The sequence below is a fragment of the Cuculus canorus genome, chromosome 26 (genome assembly GCF_017976375.1).
Source record: "Cuculus canorus isolate bCucCan1 chromosome 26, bCucCan1.pri, whole genome shotgun sequence".
NCBI lineage: Eukaryota > Metazoa > Chordata > Aves > Cuculiformes > Cuculidae > Cuculus > Cuculus canorus.
Window position 1 is genome coordinate 6171065 of NC_071426.1, and position 16846 is coordinate 6187910.

The following is a 16846-nucleotide window of genomic DNA, read 5'->3' on the forward strand; positions in this document are numbered from 1 at the left end:
GTCAATCCAAAATGTTTGAAGGTAGTGTTGTTATTGTAGGTTTAAAGTGGTGTAAATAACAGAGCCTGACTTTGCACTTGCTCTGCACAAAGGGCAGCGGAAGGATAAGGACAGTCTTATTAATCAGCCAGAATGCCCACAGCAGTTCCCTGCTCCTCTCAGCCTCCTGTCAGTCAGATCAGCGTGTGTTGTGGCATCGATATGATGTTCTATAACTGGCTGTCTTTAAACAGCCTAGCAGGAATCCTGAGAACAGCATAGCGGAAGCATTCTGCCCTGGCTAATGCCATCAGCTCTTCAGCAGCCCAGGCAGAGAAGTGGGCTAGTAGAACAGTGTGTGTGCCAGGCACTGAACTACAGTGCTTTGATGCGCTGCTTTGATGTGTCATCACCAAAAATCTAAAGCCAAATTCTCCGAAGTATCCATCATTTCTGGGATGCCCAAACAGAAAGATCTTCTGACCTTTTTGGAGAGTGCTAAGCATTGCCCTCTGAAACTTAGGGAAGTGCTCACCTGCCTTTTGATGAGATGCCTGTACTGCCGATTCACAAACCATTTTATTTGCTAATGCATTTTTTTCAAGGCCAGATCCAAAGGCCAATTATAGTCATCTTGACCAGCTTCAGCATGCTTTGTTCCAGACCACAGCAGATACTTAACGCAGTGGAGGCACTGTTATTCTTTGCCCCAGTCTTGCATGGGAAGTAATTAACTCAATAAAAATGACTTCTTCCTTTGTTTATTCCCGGGGTGGCCCTCCCTTCTATCAAAGAAAATTGGCTCAGCCCAGCTAAGGAGAAGCAGATCTTTAGGACATCATCTCGCAGAACCAGGCAATTCACTAGCAGTTGGGAGTGAGAGCAAGGGCTCCTACATGGAGCTGAAAGTAGCTGTGATGTTTTCTTTTACTCCAGAAAATGAATTTCATTTACATCGTCTTCCAAAAAAAGTGGGTCAGGCGCTTGGAGCAAACCCCGCTCATTCTGGCCTCGATTGTCGGTGTGAGTGCAGTGGCCGAGGAAAAGGAATGACCTTTGCAGATGCCACATTTTTGTCATTCCCTGGAGGACTGTGTGTCAGCCTCACTCCATTGCAAACCATCGCAGAGTTAATTAAATGGAGGGCTTTTCTTCCCTCTGTGGTGCGTCATTCACAAGTGGATGGTTTTGATACATGCTATGATCCGTATTGAATGTGGTTTGCACACATCAGCTTGAAGTCTTAGGTGTGAGACAATGCTGTCTTCTAGTTTTAATGAGTTAGAAGTGAGATTCCTGGACCTGCTTCCAGGCTGACAAGAGAGGATAACTTAAAAGCATGAGTTAGCTTTCCTACTGGACTTAATTTCCTCCTACTTGTGTGTCTAGGAAGAAGAATATATTGTATTTGCAGATAAAGAAATAGAGACAGGCCCCTGCTTGTGTTAGAAACTTTGAAGGGTAGATCGAATCTCTGAGGGTTTAGTGGGCGCTTAGAAGACATAGTAGTTATGAAACAAATAGAAAGGAAATGTTCCTTTACCCAATTCTTAACTAAAGTATGAAACTGTCACAGGGCTTAGAGGAAGTCAAAATTATGAATGTGTAATGGGAAAAAAAAAAAAAGGATGGGTCATTGTTAATGCTATAAATGCCTGGTTTGTCAGGGTAGGAGAAATACCTACCCCATACTTTCCAGAAGAGTGAACGTAAAAAAGGACAAAAAAAATCTGCTTAGTTTACTGTATGCTCCCTTCCCAAATTTTAGTCCGAATTAGAGGCAAAGCTCTCTATTTCTGACCTTGTACTGTTTTCTCATGTAGCCCTCATTTTAAATGATAATCTTCTTCATCTTAATGCAGATACACTTCACTGACAAGAAACATATTGCCCTTATAAATCATCTAAAAATCCAGGGACATTTACCAAGGATGTACTTGCTGGACACTGTATATTGGTGGAGTTTTCTCGTCTTCCAAGATGGAAAACATCTTAGACACATTCCTGGAATATGCAAAATTTGGATTCAACCTGTGCTTTCTTATGCCTGAATGGCTCCAGAAATTTCAGGGCAACAGAAACCCAGTCCTCTCTAACGCTTTTAGATGTCTAGGAGGTGGCTAAGAGCATTCCTCTGCTTTCACACTGGGTTATTCTTCAGAAAGAGCTGTGTTTCCATGCATCTGTGACACCAGGGTCAGCTAGCAGAGACCTGTCAGTCATGTGGAGGTGGAGAAAGGCAACAGAAAGGCAAAGAATTACTTTACTGTCCTGAATTTTCACGGTTAAGTGTTCAGAAAAGGCTGACAACTCCTCTCAAAGTTCCTTCCTCTGCCAAGAAAAGCCAGTGGCCACCTCTCCATCCCACAGGCCTTTACTACTTGAAAACAAAAGCTGCGTTGTAAGGTTTTTTTATAGCATGACGGTAATGTAGAAACTCTCAGGTCTTCCTCACCTGGTGAGCAGATAGTGACAAGAGATGCGGTTGCAGCAGCAATTGCAAAAATCGTTTGGGGTTACCAAAACAGTTGCAGCACACATGAACAAACACCGCAGCCTTGCCAAGCTAAACTAGCCTAAGCATTTTGTTTGGCCACGCGTGCTCCCAGCTGATTGTGTTCAGCGGGTCCATGTGTGTCATCTGGCGAGGCAGAGGGAAGAGAGATGCAGCCCAGAGCAGAATGTGGTGGACTCGAGCCTTCTGTGCCAGTGTGGGCTGTATCCTCACTGGCTTCCCTGCATTTTCTTTCTTGCATTTGAGTAATTGTTTCTATTTGTGCAAGAGGAGCAGGTGTAAGACAATGCCTTTCGGCTCTGGGAATCTCTTATCTCCCTTGTCCTTTGCTTTGCTCACTTGTATGGGACAGAACAGAGATCTCCTTTGCTTTGCTGCCTCCAACACCCCAGAATGAGGGTCTTGTGCATATGCAGCTGTAACTATAAGAATCCAAAAGATTTCTACATTTGTAGACCTGGGCAGTGAGACAGAAAATGTAGTTTTTGTATAGTCTGAACTTTGGAAGCTCAGACAGGCTCAAAGGCAGAGAAGACAAAACTCTACCCATCTCCAGACTTGTCCAAACTGACCAATCTATGTTGCCAACTTATGGGGTGTTCGGTTTTTCTTAGCATAGAATTTAAAAATCTGTGGGTTTTTTATCCTTTTGGACTGTGATAGAAAAACTTGATCTGTTTATAGAAATTGGTCAGCTTGCATGTACGTGTGTACATATGTTATGAGAAGGAATGCAAATGCACAAAAACCACAGCCATCTCTCCATTTCCAAGTCTGTAATCTCAAGAGTTTCTAGTTATACTGGCTGAGAAGTTGTATTTGGATGCTTAGCTGGACCAAATATGTTGGACAGATTGTCCTAATGTTTCGTGCCAATGCAAATGCGAGAAACTCCACTGAAACCCATGATGTTCCACCAATGATGTTAGAGGAAGGAATAAGGCCACTTCCAGCAGGTGTATTTTGGATCAAATATCTGAAATTTCTCAGCATTCAAAGGATTTGAATTAAGAAGTTTGGTTTAAAAGTAGGTCTGTTGACAAGTGTCCCCTCTCACCCTGACCAAAATGTATCTGAAAACATGGTTAGAGCAGTTTTCTGTGCCAGCTGTATCCTGGTCCGCAGGTCAAGAGAGGTCATTCTCCTCCTCTACTCTGCTCTCGTGAAACCCCACTTAGAGTCCTGTGACCAGTTCTGGAATGTCGAACATAAGAAAGATATGGAACTGCTGGAATGGGTCCAGAGGAGGCCAGGAAGAGGATCTAAGGACTGAAGCACCTCTGCTATGAGGACAGGCTGACAGAGTTTGGGTTGTTCAGCCTGGAGAAAAGAAGGCTCCAAGGAGACATTTTAGCAGACTTCCCATATGGAAAGGGGCTCCAGAAAAGCTGGGGATGGACTTTTAACACAGGCAAGGAGTGGTCATACAAGGGGTAATGGCTTTAAATTGGAAGGAGGGAGATTTAGACTAGACGTTAGGAAGAAATTCTTCATGATGAGTGTGGTGAGACAGTGGCCCAGGTTTCTCAGAGCAGTGGTGGCTGCCCCATCCGTGGAGGGGTTCAAGGCCAGGTTGGATGGGGCTTGGAGCAACCTCACCCAGTGGGTGGTGTCCCTGCCCATGGCAGGAGGGTGGAACTGGATGGGTTTTAATGTCCCTTCCAACCCAAACCATTCCATTACTCTATGATTTTTGTGCATTGTACATACTGTGTCAGTATTGATCGTGTCAAGAACCATAGAAAAGATTATGTTGTCTCCATGTTAAACCAAGGAGTGGCACTTTGAGTGAACACTACTGATACCCATGTTTCCACAGAGCAATACTCTGATGCAGACAGCTTTTCATCCACTTCTCATCGCTTGCTTTCCATCAGGGAAAGAGCAGGTATTCCCAGAGCTGCAAGAACAAGCTGAGAATCGCACAGTAGACAGACAAATGGACGCTCTCTCACATTCACTAGCTCTGCTGGTCAGATGGATCTCCTCTGGGCAGCATCCCTCCTTTCTCCTGAATGTGGTCAGTGCTTTACTGCCACAGCCTGACCCATGGTTCTGCTGCATCAGAATGGGCAATGTCGCGAGAAGGGCAGTGGGTGCGCCTAACAGGCTTCTAAAACATCATTTCATGCTTCCACGTGTGTTTTGTGCTTGTGTGCATGTTAGCAAAAATGCAGTGTGGATTCCCAAAGCACAAAGATTCTTTAGCAGGGGATCCCCAGGGGCTCTTAGGCCACTGAAAGAAAAAGCCCTGCTGCCCAGGAACAGGTAAGGGCAGAGCTCTACAACCGCGAGATGAAACAAAGGGCTGAGCCAGCCCCATCTCCTCCCTAGCCAGAGGCACATGCTCTTCATTAAGGGCCACATTGCATGACTAGAGGTTTGTAGAGGAAAATAAAAACAGTGAGCTCATCAGAGCAGGAAAAACACAAGTGAGAGGAATTGTTGTAAATATTTATATCTTCAGGGCCTTTAATGTGATTGTCATTTCCCCTTTCTGCATTTAAACAGGCAAGCTGTTATTGTTTGAGACTGTGATATTTTTTGTTACGGGTAATTTTTAAACCCAGCCATCTGTACCCCAAGCAGCCTCTGCCTCTAATACTCAGACCACAGAGGAGCTCAGGGCACTCAGCGCTATCTCCACAGGCACTCGGCACCCTGACAAGATCTTTTTCATAGCCTGGTGTGTAAAGAAAGACCTGCCTCATCCAGATGCACTTAAAACTACTGGAGAAAACCCATGCCTGGGACAGTTGGTGAGACTGGCTGGGTTCAGGCTGTTGCCTGCAATGACTGTGCATTGCGATGCATCTCGTGTAAGGGGGAGATGTTTGACGTGCTTGTAGGCAACTGCTTTCCCCTTGGAAGGTCCTCTGTTGCTCTTGGAGTAGAGGGCTGTGATAAGAGCCAACTGCCTGCCGAGCCCGAGATGCAAACTTTTTGCATGAAATAATAGCTTCACGCCCACATAAACTTAAATTGTTTCTATGGAGAATATCCTGGACCGGTCTAAAACCTCACCCTGATTGCTTTATTAGAAATTCTGGGGCGGCCTCAAATGTATGAGTATTTTTATATATATTTTTTAAAGTTTATGAGACTGAGTTATATTAGCCTGATAATATGAAAAGCATTTTCCATGAAAGCATGAGGTGGCACAGCCTTCTGGAATGAAATACAGGCCTGGGAGAGGGAGCCTGGGGGTTTATTACTGCTTTGCAATGTCTCCAGGGCATTTTATTTCACCTTGGGTTTGCTTTCTAGTCTTTGCTCAAACCGTGAATTATTTGAGGCAGGACTTGTACACGTGTGCAGTGGCCAGAGGAAGGAGATGCTCCTTTTAGAATGGCTGTTCAGATGAAATAGGGATTGCTGTCTGGTGCTTCAAGCCAGCGCTGACCATGGCTCCTGCTGGGATGAGGAGACTGGAGAATCAAAGAGATATAACTTTGGATTTGCTGTTACTTCATCCAGGGCAGGAGATTCCTAATGAGCAATATGCGCCTGGAGCTGTAATTAAGAGATGCCTATATGGCAGGGCTTTCAGACACCTCCTGTTTCCCCTCTTCCTCTCACCAGCAGCACCCAGAGCCACCCTGTGATCACGCCGTGCTGTCACTAAGTTCAGAGATGTTCACAATATCTTGTTTTCTTGTTTGGGTTTTTCTTAGTGGCATTTGAATTGTGCTGCAGAATAAAGTATGTATTTACTGTTCTGTTTCTCTTTGATCCTTCCAGATCATCAAAGAGCCGCCCCCACCTCCTGCAGAAGACAGCGAGGTGAGTAACACTGACAACCTGATTTCCTCAATGAGTAGTACAAGATTTTGTTCCTCTCTTCACAAGCTGTTGTGACTCTGCTACACGGCAGAGTACAGACTGATTAAACCTGTGTGCTCAGCTCTGCAGCTTCAAAAGCCAGTGGTGGTTTAGATAAATTAGGGACTTTCTAGCTGATGACTGCCATGTGAGTTTCACTCTGTACATTTTATTTTCTACAGAATTAGAGGTATGGTGTTTGTTTATTAAAGAGCAACTGTAGATCTATGCATACGGTACCTCCATGGAGAAGGTAGGAAAAGAGGACAGAGGCAGACAATACTTCCACTTGTACAGAACAACACTAGAGTTAAGTTGTGATTCACAAGAAGGACAAGCCCTCAGTGTATGTTTAACTTTTAAGTTAATGGAACTTAAACATATGCTTAACTGCCTTCCTGGAATGGCGCAGTAATGATTTTGATGGTTTAGCATAATATAACCATTTCTGGCCACTGAGCAGTAACTTGCAGTGCTGATCTCGTGGACTGCAGCAAGTGAAGGCAGCCCACGGTCTTTGCAATCAGGCTGAAGACAGCGGGCCAGATCCTGAACAGATGTAAAACTGTCGTGACATCAGAAGAGCTGCACCAGCCAGGGAAGTCTCAATGGAGAGAAACAGTAAAGCAACATTAAAATCTTCATCTTAATTATGCTTACACTTTTTAGATGGATATAGCAGCAAATGGTTTAAAGCTATGTCACCATTACTTAATTAGAGGACTCTGCCCAGAAAGATGCCCAATTTTTCTTCTGCCTCTTTCTATGTTCTGCTTTCAGGAAACAGGGAGTCTCTTCTTTGCTTTCACTGTTTTGCACATGGGGTTTCACTGAAAAGTCTTGGGCTGTGTTCAGGGCGCATTGATGTCAATGGGAGTTTTTCCGTTGACTTCACTGGGGTTTGGATCAGTTCCTCTTAACCATGCGTATAAGAGAAGACTTAGATCTATGCTCAGAGTGATTTGCTTGGTAAGTTTGTGTTGCTTTTTGCATCTGGAGACAAATTCTTTGCCTGCTTCAGCTTGCAAGTGGAAAAAGCTTTCTGAAATGATCCTCTTCGTGGTCTCCATGAAGCCTGGCCCAGTGAGAGTGCTCTGTGCTGAGGCAGATAGATACTCTTAGAGCTCAGTTCTCTGCAACACTTCCGAGATGGAATCCAGCCTAGCTTCTGCCTGCACTGAGCATGGAGAAATGGTTCAGGGCAGCTGGAGCCAAAGGCCAGTGCTAAAACATCCATCTTGGTGGCACTTGTCCCCTTCAAAACAAGCCTGAAGCAAAACTGCAAATCTGGACATTCCTGGACCAAATGGAGATTTGCCTTTGGATCCAGTGCTCCTCGTGCCCCTACAGGCAGGCAGCTGGCCTGTTTTCCTAAGTAGTCATTTCTCTTTGGGCTGTATCTAAATCTACGAGCTTTGTTCACTTCTGTCCTCTGAAAAGGAAAATATTAACTGAAATCTGACAGAAAAGGAAAATATTAACTGAAAATCGAACAGGCTCTGTTCTTCACCACACACGCCTCCAAGCCGAGGGACTCAATTGCTGAAATTAATTAAAATACATCATTCTGGAATGCTGGCTCACTGGCCAAGGGCTGGAAGGCGAAATTACATCCCTGTGCTGAGAGGGGAGGTGTACTTCACGTGTAAGGAAGCTTCTTATCAAACCAGTACATGCTGCAAAAGCATACCAGTTGCTGCAAAATAAACTAGTTGCAAGAGACCAGTTATGTTTTCCTCAGGTTAAGTTTAGTTAAGCTAGTGTAAAGTTACTTCTGGAAATGTTATATCTTATTTTGGCCCTGATTCTGGCAGAGAGGAACAGTCTGTGCAGCAATTTGGATGCAAGATCCCTCATTAAGGTTTATTATATACCACTCTGGTCTGGTACTGTAGGGAACAAGGAGCAAACACTCTTTGTGTAGAAGCAGAATGTTGTTCTGTTTGCTCTCGGGATTGTTCCCCGTAGATGATGACTTTAAATGCAGACTACTCCAGGTGTTGGTTGTACCCAAAGTAAGGCACTGCACAAGTGCCTAGAAATTACATTTATCTCATACCTGTAGTTTACCTGCTTCCCTGCTGATACAGAAGGAGATCTGTACAATCTTTTGGCTATTAGTTTTACTGTTTTGGGATCCTGAGGTGGAGGACTTTGGTTACAACGATGTGCCAACATTGTTGGGACTAGTCTACTGGTAGAATTTCAAATGCATTTTCCACCAGAGCACATCCTCTAAGCTCAATGCTTAATTATCCTATAGACATCTCACACAATTAGCAGCCAAAGATGTCTTAAAAAGGAAAATATATTTTATACTGGTTTAGAAATGTATAGCATCAGAACGGTGCTCAAAAATTAGTTAGGCTTGAAGCTGTACCTCGTACTATGCGTTTGTTCCCAGACAGAGGAGCTTCTAACTAGTGGAAAAACAGCAGAAGCTCTGGAAAAATGCATTCCATTGGTCCTGCTTACTCTTGTAGAGCCTGGTCACAGAACGGGATTGGCAGGACTAGGATGCTTGCACAGAAGGTTGGGGAGTCCAGATTTTCTACTTTGCTCAAAACAAATAGAACATGGAGTCAGTTTTCTGCAATCCAGTTTTTCTTAAGTGTTGCAGATAGCTTTCTCCCTATCAGAAAGCCTAGCAACTGCTCCTCTCCAGCCTGAAAAAACGCTAATCCCTTAAGCAGCATTACAGTTACAGTAAGACTTTTTTTTTTCTTCTTCTCCCAAAAATCTTGGCAAAAAAAAGACAAGAGGAATTCTTGCATCAGCACATTTGGGAGCTGAGGCCCATATGTCTGTGCTGCAAGGAGAATGCATTAGACTGTAACAGTGAAGGAAAGTAGCACTGCTGTCAGACCCGCCAAAGCTTTATTGAACTCTAAAGGCCTTTTGAGACATATTGGAGACACATTTGGTGCTGGTGAAGGAAATCATTATTGACTAGAAACGTCCAATTAATTCATTCAAAACTTGCAAATGTCGTCAGTTTGTCGCTGTGCTCCTCAGACCATGCAAGATACTGGGGGAGGTTAAGCCCAGATGAAGGACAGATGGTTTTACTTACAGCCAGGAAAGACCAAGTTAATGCCAATTGGAAGAGGTGAATGCCTTAAGGAGCCAGTGAGCACCTCTCTGGCCTCTGATTAGTCGTTGAGAGTGGACCAAAACTACCTTCTTCTGTGTCCAGTGGATAGGAGGGCTTTTTCTAGCCTTGTGGAAGGAAGACACAAGTGCCACCCTCAGGCTGGGTTCATTGGAACAACCCTTACTCCGACCAGAATTCTACTGTGAACCTGAAGCTGGTTCTCACTGCATCAACTCATTTTCAACATCAACAAAACCCCATCCTACAGGGCTCTGGAGTGTTCAACAATTTCCTCCTCACTACCTGGCCCAGTCCAGAGGTCTGGTGCTAGTCAGCCCCAGGGAAGGTCAGATGCTGGCTGCAGTGAGAGAATGCATGAACTGGAGCCCTCTAAGGGATCCCCAAGAGGCACACACTTTCCTCATTGCTTCCTTGCCCTGTAAACAGAGACCAGGCAATGCTAAAATAGACTGCTGCATCTTCACTTTCTGTCATGGCAGCACTTTTGCCCACAGAAGGGATTCAGGGACAGAAAGTTCCCTCAAGTCTGGCAAAACCAGGCAGAAGATCTACCAGATGACCAGAGTGTGCCCTTTCCTCATCGCTCAGACCCATTTTTTTCCATGCTGCTCTGTCACCCAAGCTCCACAGTCACCCCTAGCATGACACCAGAGCCAAGCCACCAGCCAGCCCATAATTGGATAATTCTTATGTCAGTTGTCATCTTACCCGCATTCACCAAAGCATACACACACAGGGAAGTCCTGGAGAGAAAAAGACATTCAGCAGCACAGTCGTGAGATGCTGAAGGTAACTCACTGTCACGGGAGGGTGGCATGAAAAGGAGGAATTTAAATAACTGCATGGCAGCTATTGTGAAGCCAACAGATTAAACCTTCTGTTCAACTTGAACCAGTTTGATTTTGTGAACTAATCTCTTTTTCCCACAACTGAACATTCATGAGGAAGGCCAGTAGGGATTCACCTGGAAGGAGCTGCTTTCACCTTCAATTATTTGTGTTTATCTGTCTTTTTCCAAATTGTTTCCCTCTCTCTTACTGCTGGAAAGAGCGGAAAAGAAGCACCAGAGAAAGGATCTGATAGGAATTTTTTGCAGACACCAAGGCAGGAAATGTATTCTGTTATTCCTGAAGTAACGCCAGGTCACAGTGGAATGCCAGCTCTTTTTCTTTCCCTTTACTCCCTTTTTACAGTGAATTGTGGAAATACAGGAGAAGGAGAAAAGGAATCTTTTAAGAGAGAGGCATTTAAGACAAAGAGCTTGTTAAAAGGATGTTATTGGCAACAGATGAGGTGTAGGCATTACACCATGAAGGTGTGGAGTTTTATAGCCAAATTTCATGTGAGGTACTTAGGCGTGCCCAGCACAGCCAGCTCAGCATCTAGGCTGTGAAAGGTGGGTTTAATCACATCACAGTTGCAACGGGAGCACCAGTGTTAATTCCCTTGACCTTATAAGACCTTATTTCATCTTCCTGTAGCGCAATGGCTGAGCTACAGAGTGGGAATAACTCAACATCTTTCTTCTTCATCTTCATCAAAACTGAGGTTCTCTCTAACTGCAGGGCTTTGTACTTGGAGGCTTTAACTTCAGGGAGGATCTTTCGGAATCTGTACCACAAACAAACCAGGAGTTTCTGTGATCAGTAAGACCAACAAATCGTAGAATCATAGAATCATAGAATGGTTTGGGTTGGAAGGGACCTTAAAGATCATCCATTTCCACCCCCTGCCATGAGCAGGGACACCTCCCACTGGCTCAGGCTGCCCAAGGCCCATCCAACCTGGCCTTGAACACCTCCAGGGATGGGGCAGCCACAACTTCCCTGGGCAACCTGTTCCAGTGTCTCACCACTCTCATGGTATTTCTTCCTTATGTCCAGTCTAAATCTTCCCCTCTCCAGTTTATACCCATCCCTCCTCATCCTATCACTCCAGGCCTCTGTAAACAGCCCGTCCCCAGCTTTCCTGGAGCCCCTTCAGGTACTGGAAGCTGCTCTGAGGTCTCCTCAGAACCTTCTCTTCTCCAGGCTGAACAATCCCAACTCTCTCAGCCTGTCCACGGATGGAAGGTGCTCCAGCCCTCGGATCATCTTTGTAGGTTGTTTACTGAGCATCTGTGTCTCAAGGATAGGGTTATGTGTGCTTCATGAGAGCTGAGATCTTTTTTCAGCCTGGTCCTTAGTAAAGCACCAGTTGAACATCTCTTGGATGCTCTTGTGGCCTGTGAGCCCTTTCAGACAACAGTTTGCAGGTTTAGGCCAGTGACAGGCAGAGATGAGAAAACTCAAAGTGATGTTCTTGCAAAACTGCTCAGGGATGACAAGGATCAAACAGAGTTTCTGCAGAGCATAGTGTAACAATCAAAACCTGCTACAGCAGGGAGGAAACATCTCTTGAGAACTGAGCGAGGTGTCCTCGAGGTGAAACAACGCCTCTGCATCTGTGAGGTGGCTGTGCAGTTTGGGAATGAGCACAGCGTTGGGAGGAAAAGGAGCCAGAAGCCTTGAGGACAGCGTATCCACCTCCGTGTTTCGTCAGCTATAAAATCAGTTGATAACATCTCTTACTGAGAGGAACGATTGTCCTGGGTCTTACAGTGCTTTTTGCCGGCAGAGCTCCCCATAAATGCTAAATTCTGACAAAATTCAGGCTTCGCAGAGACAACTGTGAAAATAATTATATGGGTGGGGAGAGGGGTAAGTTGTCCAAACTTTTTTTATATCTGGCCAGATTTAGTTTGAATTCTTACCCTGAGTGGTTCAGATGTCCCTAGAGGGGCCTGCATTATCCTTGTGTTACCCACAGATGAGGTTCCCTCAGGTCAGGGTCAAAGCGTACAGAGCTCGGCATGGACTGAGATAAACACAGATCTTTGTTTTCTGAAATCCCACAGTTAACAATTTGGATCTCTGACTGTGAAATGTAGCTCTGTGCTGCTTCGTCTTATTTTTGAAAAAGAAACTCTAGCTCCATCTAAAGCAGATTTTGGGGGTGGAAAGATGCCAGGTTTGTACAGTCAATTTCCAGCATCCTTAAATGCACTTGAATTTTCCGGCACTGTTTTTCGTCCTGCTGCTGGGGCAGAGCTGAGGTTCCTTACGCAGTTCTTCCTCAGGCGAAAAAAAAAAAAACAAAAAACAAAACATTGTAGCTCAGTGTAGAAAAATATGGGTAAAACTGAGCCAGGATGTGGGAACTCAGTCCCGTTTTATTGGCTCAGATCTTCTGAATGGGGCAGTGAGTTAGATGCTGGGTGTGGGGATTGTATGCCTGTTCCTTCTCATTTTCCCACTGACCCCCAAGTTTCCAATTGCTTTCCTTTAGCTCCTCACGTGTGTCAGGAGTACGTTGGCCAAGTGTGTAGGACACCACTGGTGGGGGTTTTTTGCCTGTATTGCAAAACCTCCCATGCCCTTCAAAACATGTAAACAGACTCATCCTGAAGGAAGCTTGTGACTCCTTTGTTTTTCAAGTGTCCACTGTTGTCCTTTGGTGCTGTTGCTGTTGTTGATCTGGCAGAAACGCTCCTGTCTCAGACTGAAGTGACTCGCAGGGCTTTTAGGGGCTTGTGGGGAAGATTTCCTAAACCCTGGTATTTCCTGTTGTGAGAAGTCCAGTCTGTGCTGAACTGAAGAGAGAGAAAGATAATTGCTGAAGGAAAATATTTAGATGGCTTTGATTCCAATTTTTTTAAGAAGTCCTCATGGAAAACTTCATGCAGAGATATTAAGTTCTTAGGTTGCAGCAAAAAGCCCCAGCAGCTCCAAGCAGAGCTAGAGAAGGAAGGCACCTCTGAAGGAGAAGAACCTTGTCTTTAAGACTCAATTGTTCACATTTCTTTTACATCAGGACAAAATTTGAGGGTAATTTATGTGTTTTTTGAAAAACGGAAATATTTTTGTTTGACATGAAAAGAATAGTTTGTCTTGGATCCCCCCTGCCCCCCAGTTTTTTCAGGCTTCCTATTGGGGAGTTAAATTTCAAAGTATTTTTGGCTTTTCCAGTTTTGGAAAGCTCCTAAGTTTTGGCGTTTTGCCAAATCCCTGTGAAAAATTAAAGAAACAAAACAGAGAGGAACCATTTTTTCATTTCTCTGTACACTTTTCACGGGAAATACTTCACGTTTTTGATTAACTCTGCTTTTCTGCTTTGTCAGTTCACACCCTGAGCTGTAGGAATTAAAGGGAAAAGCACTGTACAGGTCAGAGCACGTGTGGGGTTGTTCTGCAGTGCAATAAAGCATATGGAATCTATAGAACACGCTCACTAGAACTTTAGCTAGACTCATTTTAAATAAACTTAAGGAGATTTTCTTTGTTTGTTAATTTGCCCATATCTGACATCATTGTGAAGGCCAGGGTCCTGAGCAGGTTTAACTTTGTGGTGGTGCATGGTTCTCTCTGCAGTGGGTAAGGGTAGAGCATGTTCCAATTTGTACAGGATTTAAGTCTTATTTTTCACACGAGGCCTGACTTTCTGATGGTTTAAGCCCAAGAAAATCACCGGAGCCATATGGGCTTCCTTGGGCAACCTCCTGAGCAGAGGCAGAAGTTAATTATGAGAGCTAATTCCATTCTGGTAACTTGTTCATTAGACTCTTCCATCCTATTACACTTGGCCAGCTCATCTCAAAATCCACTCCTCTCTGTGCCGGACATTCACGTTGGTGTGGTTCCCAAATGTTTGCCTTCGCTCAGGAGCACATTTGATTTGCTTGCTTGCTTGCTTTTCCCCTCATTCTGTCAACTCTGAACACCAATGCAGTGATTTCCCTGGGCCCTGGAGGGTTCTTCTGGCACAGGGAGCCGTCAGTCAGGGAACGCAGGCGTAAAAAAGGCACAGCAACAAGCTGGGTCCCTGCTACCAGCGCTCATGGCCAGCACATCAAACAGGCTTGCAGCCAAAAGACCACGGCTCTTGAGCTATGCTGAGTGGTATTTTGATGTGTGCTTCAATTATTTTGCAACTTGGAAACAATTTTCTTCCTTAAATTTAAAGATGATGAAAGATAGAGTCTCCTTAATAAAAGGCAAAAATCATGTTCCTGCTGGAGGTGGGCTGGACCTTTGAAGTGGTAGTGCTGTTTATATCATGAAACATTTTCTTTTCATGAGTGTACATCCTCTGGAAAATAACCAGGGAGAGACCAGAACCTCAGCTGCACTGGTTCCAGCAGACTCGGAGAACCACGTAGTCTGGACTGCTAATTCCTTTCCACCTCTGGTCCTGTTCTCTAAAGTGCAACCCCTTCCTTTGGTTTTGTAGGAGGAAGATGATGATGGCCTTCCAAAGAAGAAATGGCCAACAGTAGATGCTTCTTATTATGGTGGGCGAGGAGTTGGTGGCATCAAACGAATGGAGGTAAATAGACACCAGTTCATGTATCGGAAAACCTTATTTGTGATCTGAGCTGTGATCTCCCTCCGATTACTCGGGAAGAAACTCAGTCCATAGGAACAAACTTCTTTCAGCTTCTTTTGTACATGTGAGCCCAGACCACTTTTCTGTAGGAATATTTGAAAGCCAAACATAAATTTCTCAAATTTGGGACCATCTTTTTCTTCCAGTACAGTAAGATCCTGCTGCACGCCTGAGATACAGGAGCAGTGTTGCCACCCAAATTACTAGGCAATATTTTTAGTCCTTCCAAAACCCTTCTGCACTCTCACATTTCTCATAAATCACAAAGAAGAATTTTGAAGTTTGGGCTCTAGTCGAGAAACAAGCTTCACAACCGTGACTTACTCTTTGGACACTGGGAAAAGATGGACCAGGATCTAGTTATTACAGCAGAGATGTAACTCTCTGCAGCAACCACTGTTGTAATATGCCCCGATGCCATCTTTGCAGGTACGCTGGGGAGAAAAGGGCTCCACAGAAGAAGGCGCTAAGTTAGAGAAAGCCAAGAATGCCAGAGTCAAGATGCCAGAACAGGAATATGAGTTCCCTGAACCCAGGAACCTTGTGAACAACATGCGCAGGCCTTCCTCTCCTCAGAAGTGGTACTCTCCTATCAAGGTAAGCCCACTTCAACATTGTCCTGCATAGGATGTTTCAAGGAGATCTGTATTGTTTACAATTCCAAGGCTGAAATGTAGAACTGTCCACAAGCCTGTGACATCAGATGCTGCTGGAGTCGCTGCGCATGAGGGAGTCTTTCCTAGGTGCTGTAGAAAGGAGCCACGTGGCGCGTGGGGAATTTCCCATCAGGTTGATCGGGTTTCAGGGTTGCATTGCTTTCCTAGACCAGAGCAGGATCCTCATCTCTTCCAGGGGCGTAGCTAGCTTCTTGGAAGTGCTTACAGACTTGACTGCACTTCCAGGAGCAGGCCCTTCAGTCCACACTGCATGTTCCCTGAGACACAGGGGATAGCATCCTCTTTCCTTAGAAAGAGGGGAGAAAATAGGAAGAAAACAGCTGCTAAGTGTCACCAGGGAGAGTTGTCCTCAGCAGATCAAGGACTGCAGTGCAGCAGATGGCATGGGTCACAGGTTTGCTGCACCCGGCACGCTCGCCTCAGGAGGAGGGGGTGCCCTGCAAGAAGTGCTTGGCTGAATTAGAGTGGAAGGTCAAATCCTTGGATGTGGAAGGTCAAATTCACACCGATATGAGGTCACACACAATGCAAATCTGCACAGCAGTCGCCTACAGGAGCTGGGAGGACTCCTCTGCCATCTGTCCCAAGGACAGGCAAACGTTCTGCAGCTCGTTTTCACAAGTGGCTGGCAGTGCACAAAATAGACACAAGGAAGAAAGTGAATACTTTATTGAAGCAAAACTCTTCATTGTGCATGTGAGTGCTTCTCATGGATTAAGAGAAACAAACCTTACAAAACAGATATCAGCAGCATCATACAGGGCGCGGTAGGAAGGCACTCCAATGTCAGAAAGCTGATCTCTTGCATTCAGGACGAATTAAGCTGTCCTCAGGGAAGAGCCACAGCTCAACTACTGTAGAACTATTCTGATGAAATGGAAAAAATAATCCCATGCTTCTTTTTCTCAAGTTTTAACTCTTTTGGGAAATGCTACTACCCCTTTCATCACTTTTCAGTCTGGGCAGCACCGTGCTTATCAGTCTCAGAAAAGACTGAAAATGCCTAAGTCATATCCAAGCGGGGCACCAAGCCTTGCACTGCCGAAGCCTGGATCTCGTTTCAAAGAGTGGAGATGCTCGTTAGGGTCTGAGAAACCCTCTGCAGGCAACTTACCTGCAAGAGGTCTGCAAAGAGGTTGTGTGTAACATATGTAGTAAACCTTTTGGTGTATAGAGCTCGCCTTAGACTTTGCACTGGGGAAGGAAGAAGTGCCTCACTGCTGGAAACTAGACATCTTATTCTCCTGTTTTCTTCCTTCCCAATAGCAGCCGATCTAGTCAGGCAAACTCTATTAGCCAAGATATTGCAATGCA

The 16846-nt window shown here is 44.9% G+C and overlaps 1 protein-coding gene across 2 annotated transcripts in view; it reads left to right on the forward strand.

Moving 5' to 3' along the window:
- Positions 1-16846, forward strand: part of ANTXR1 (ANTXR cell adhesion molecule 1) — a 112622-nt gene that overhangs the window by 67990 nt on the left and 27786 nt on the right. For both annotated transcript variants that reach the window (XM_009569678.2, XM_054049712.1), the window contains 3 exons: positions 6236-6277; positions 14700-14795; positions 15285-15452. In XM_009569678.2, coding sequence (XP_009567973.2) covers positions 6236-6277; positions 14700-14795; positions 15285-15452 — 306 coding nt within the window. The remainder of the gene's footprint in view (positions 1-6235; positions 6278-14699; positions 14796-15284; positions 15453-16846) is intronic.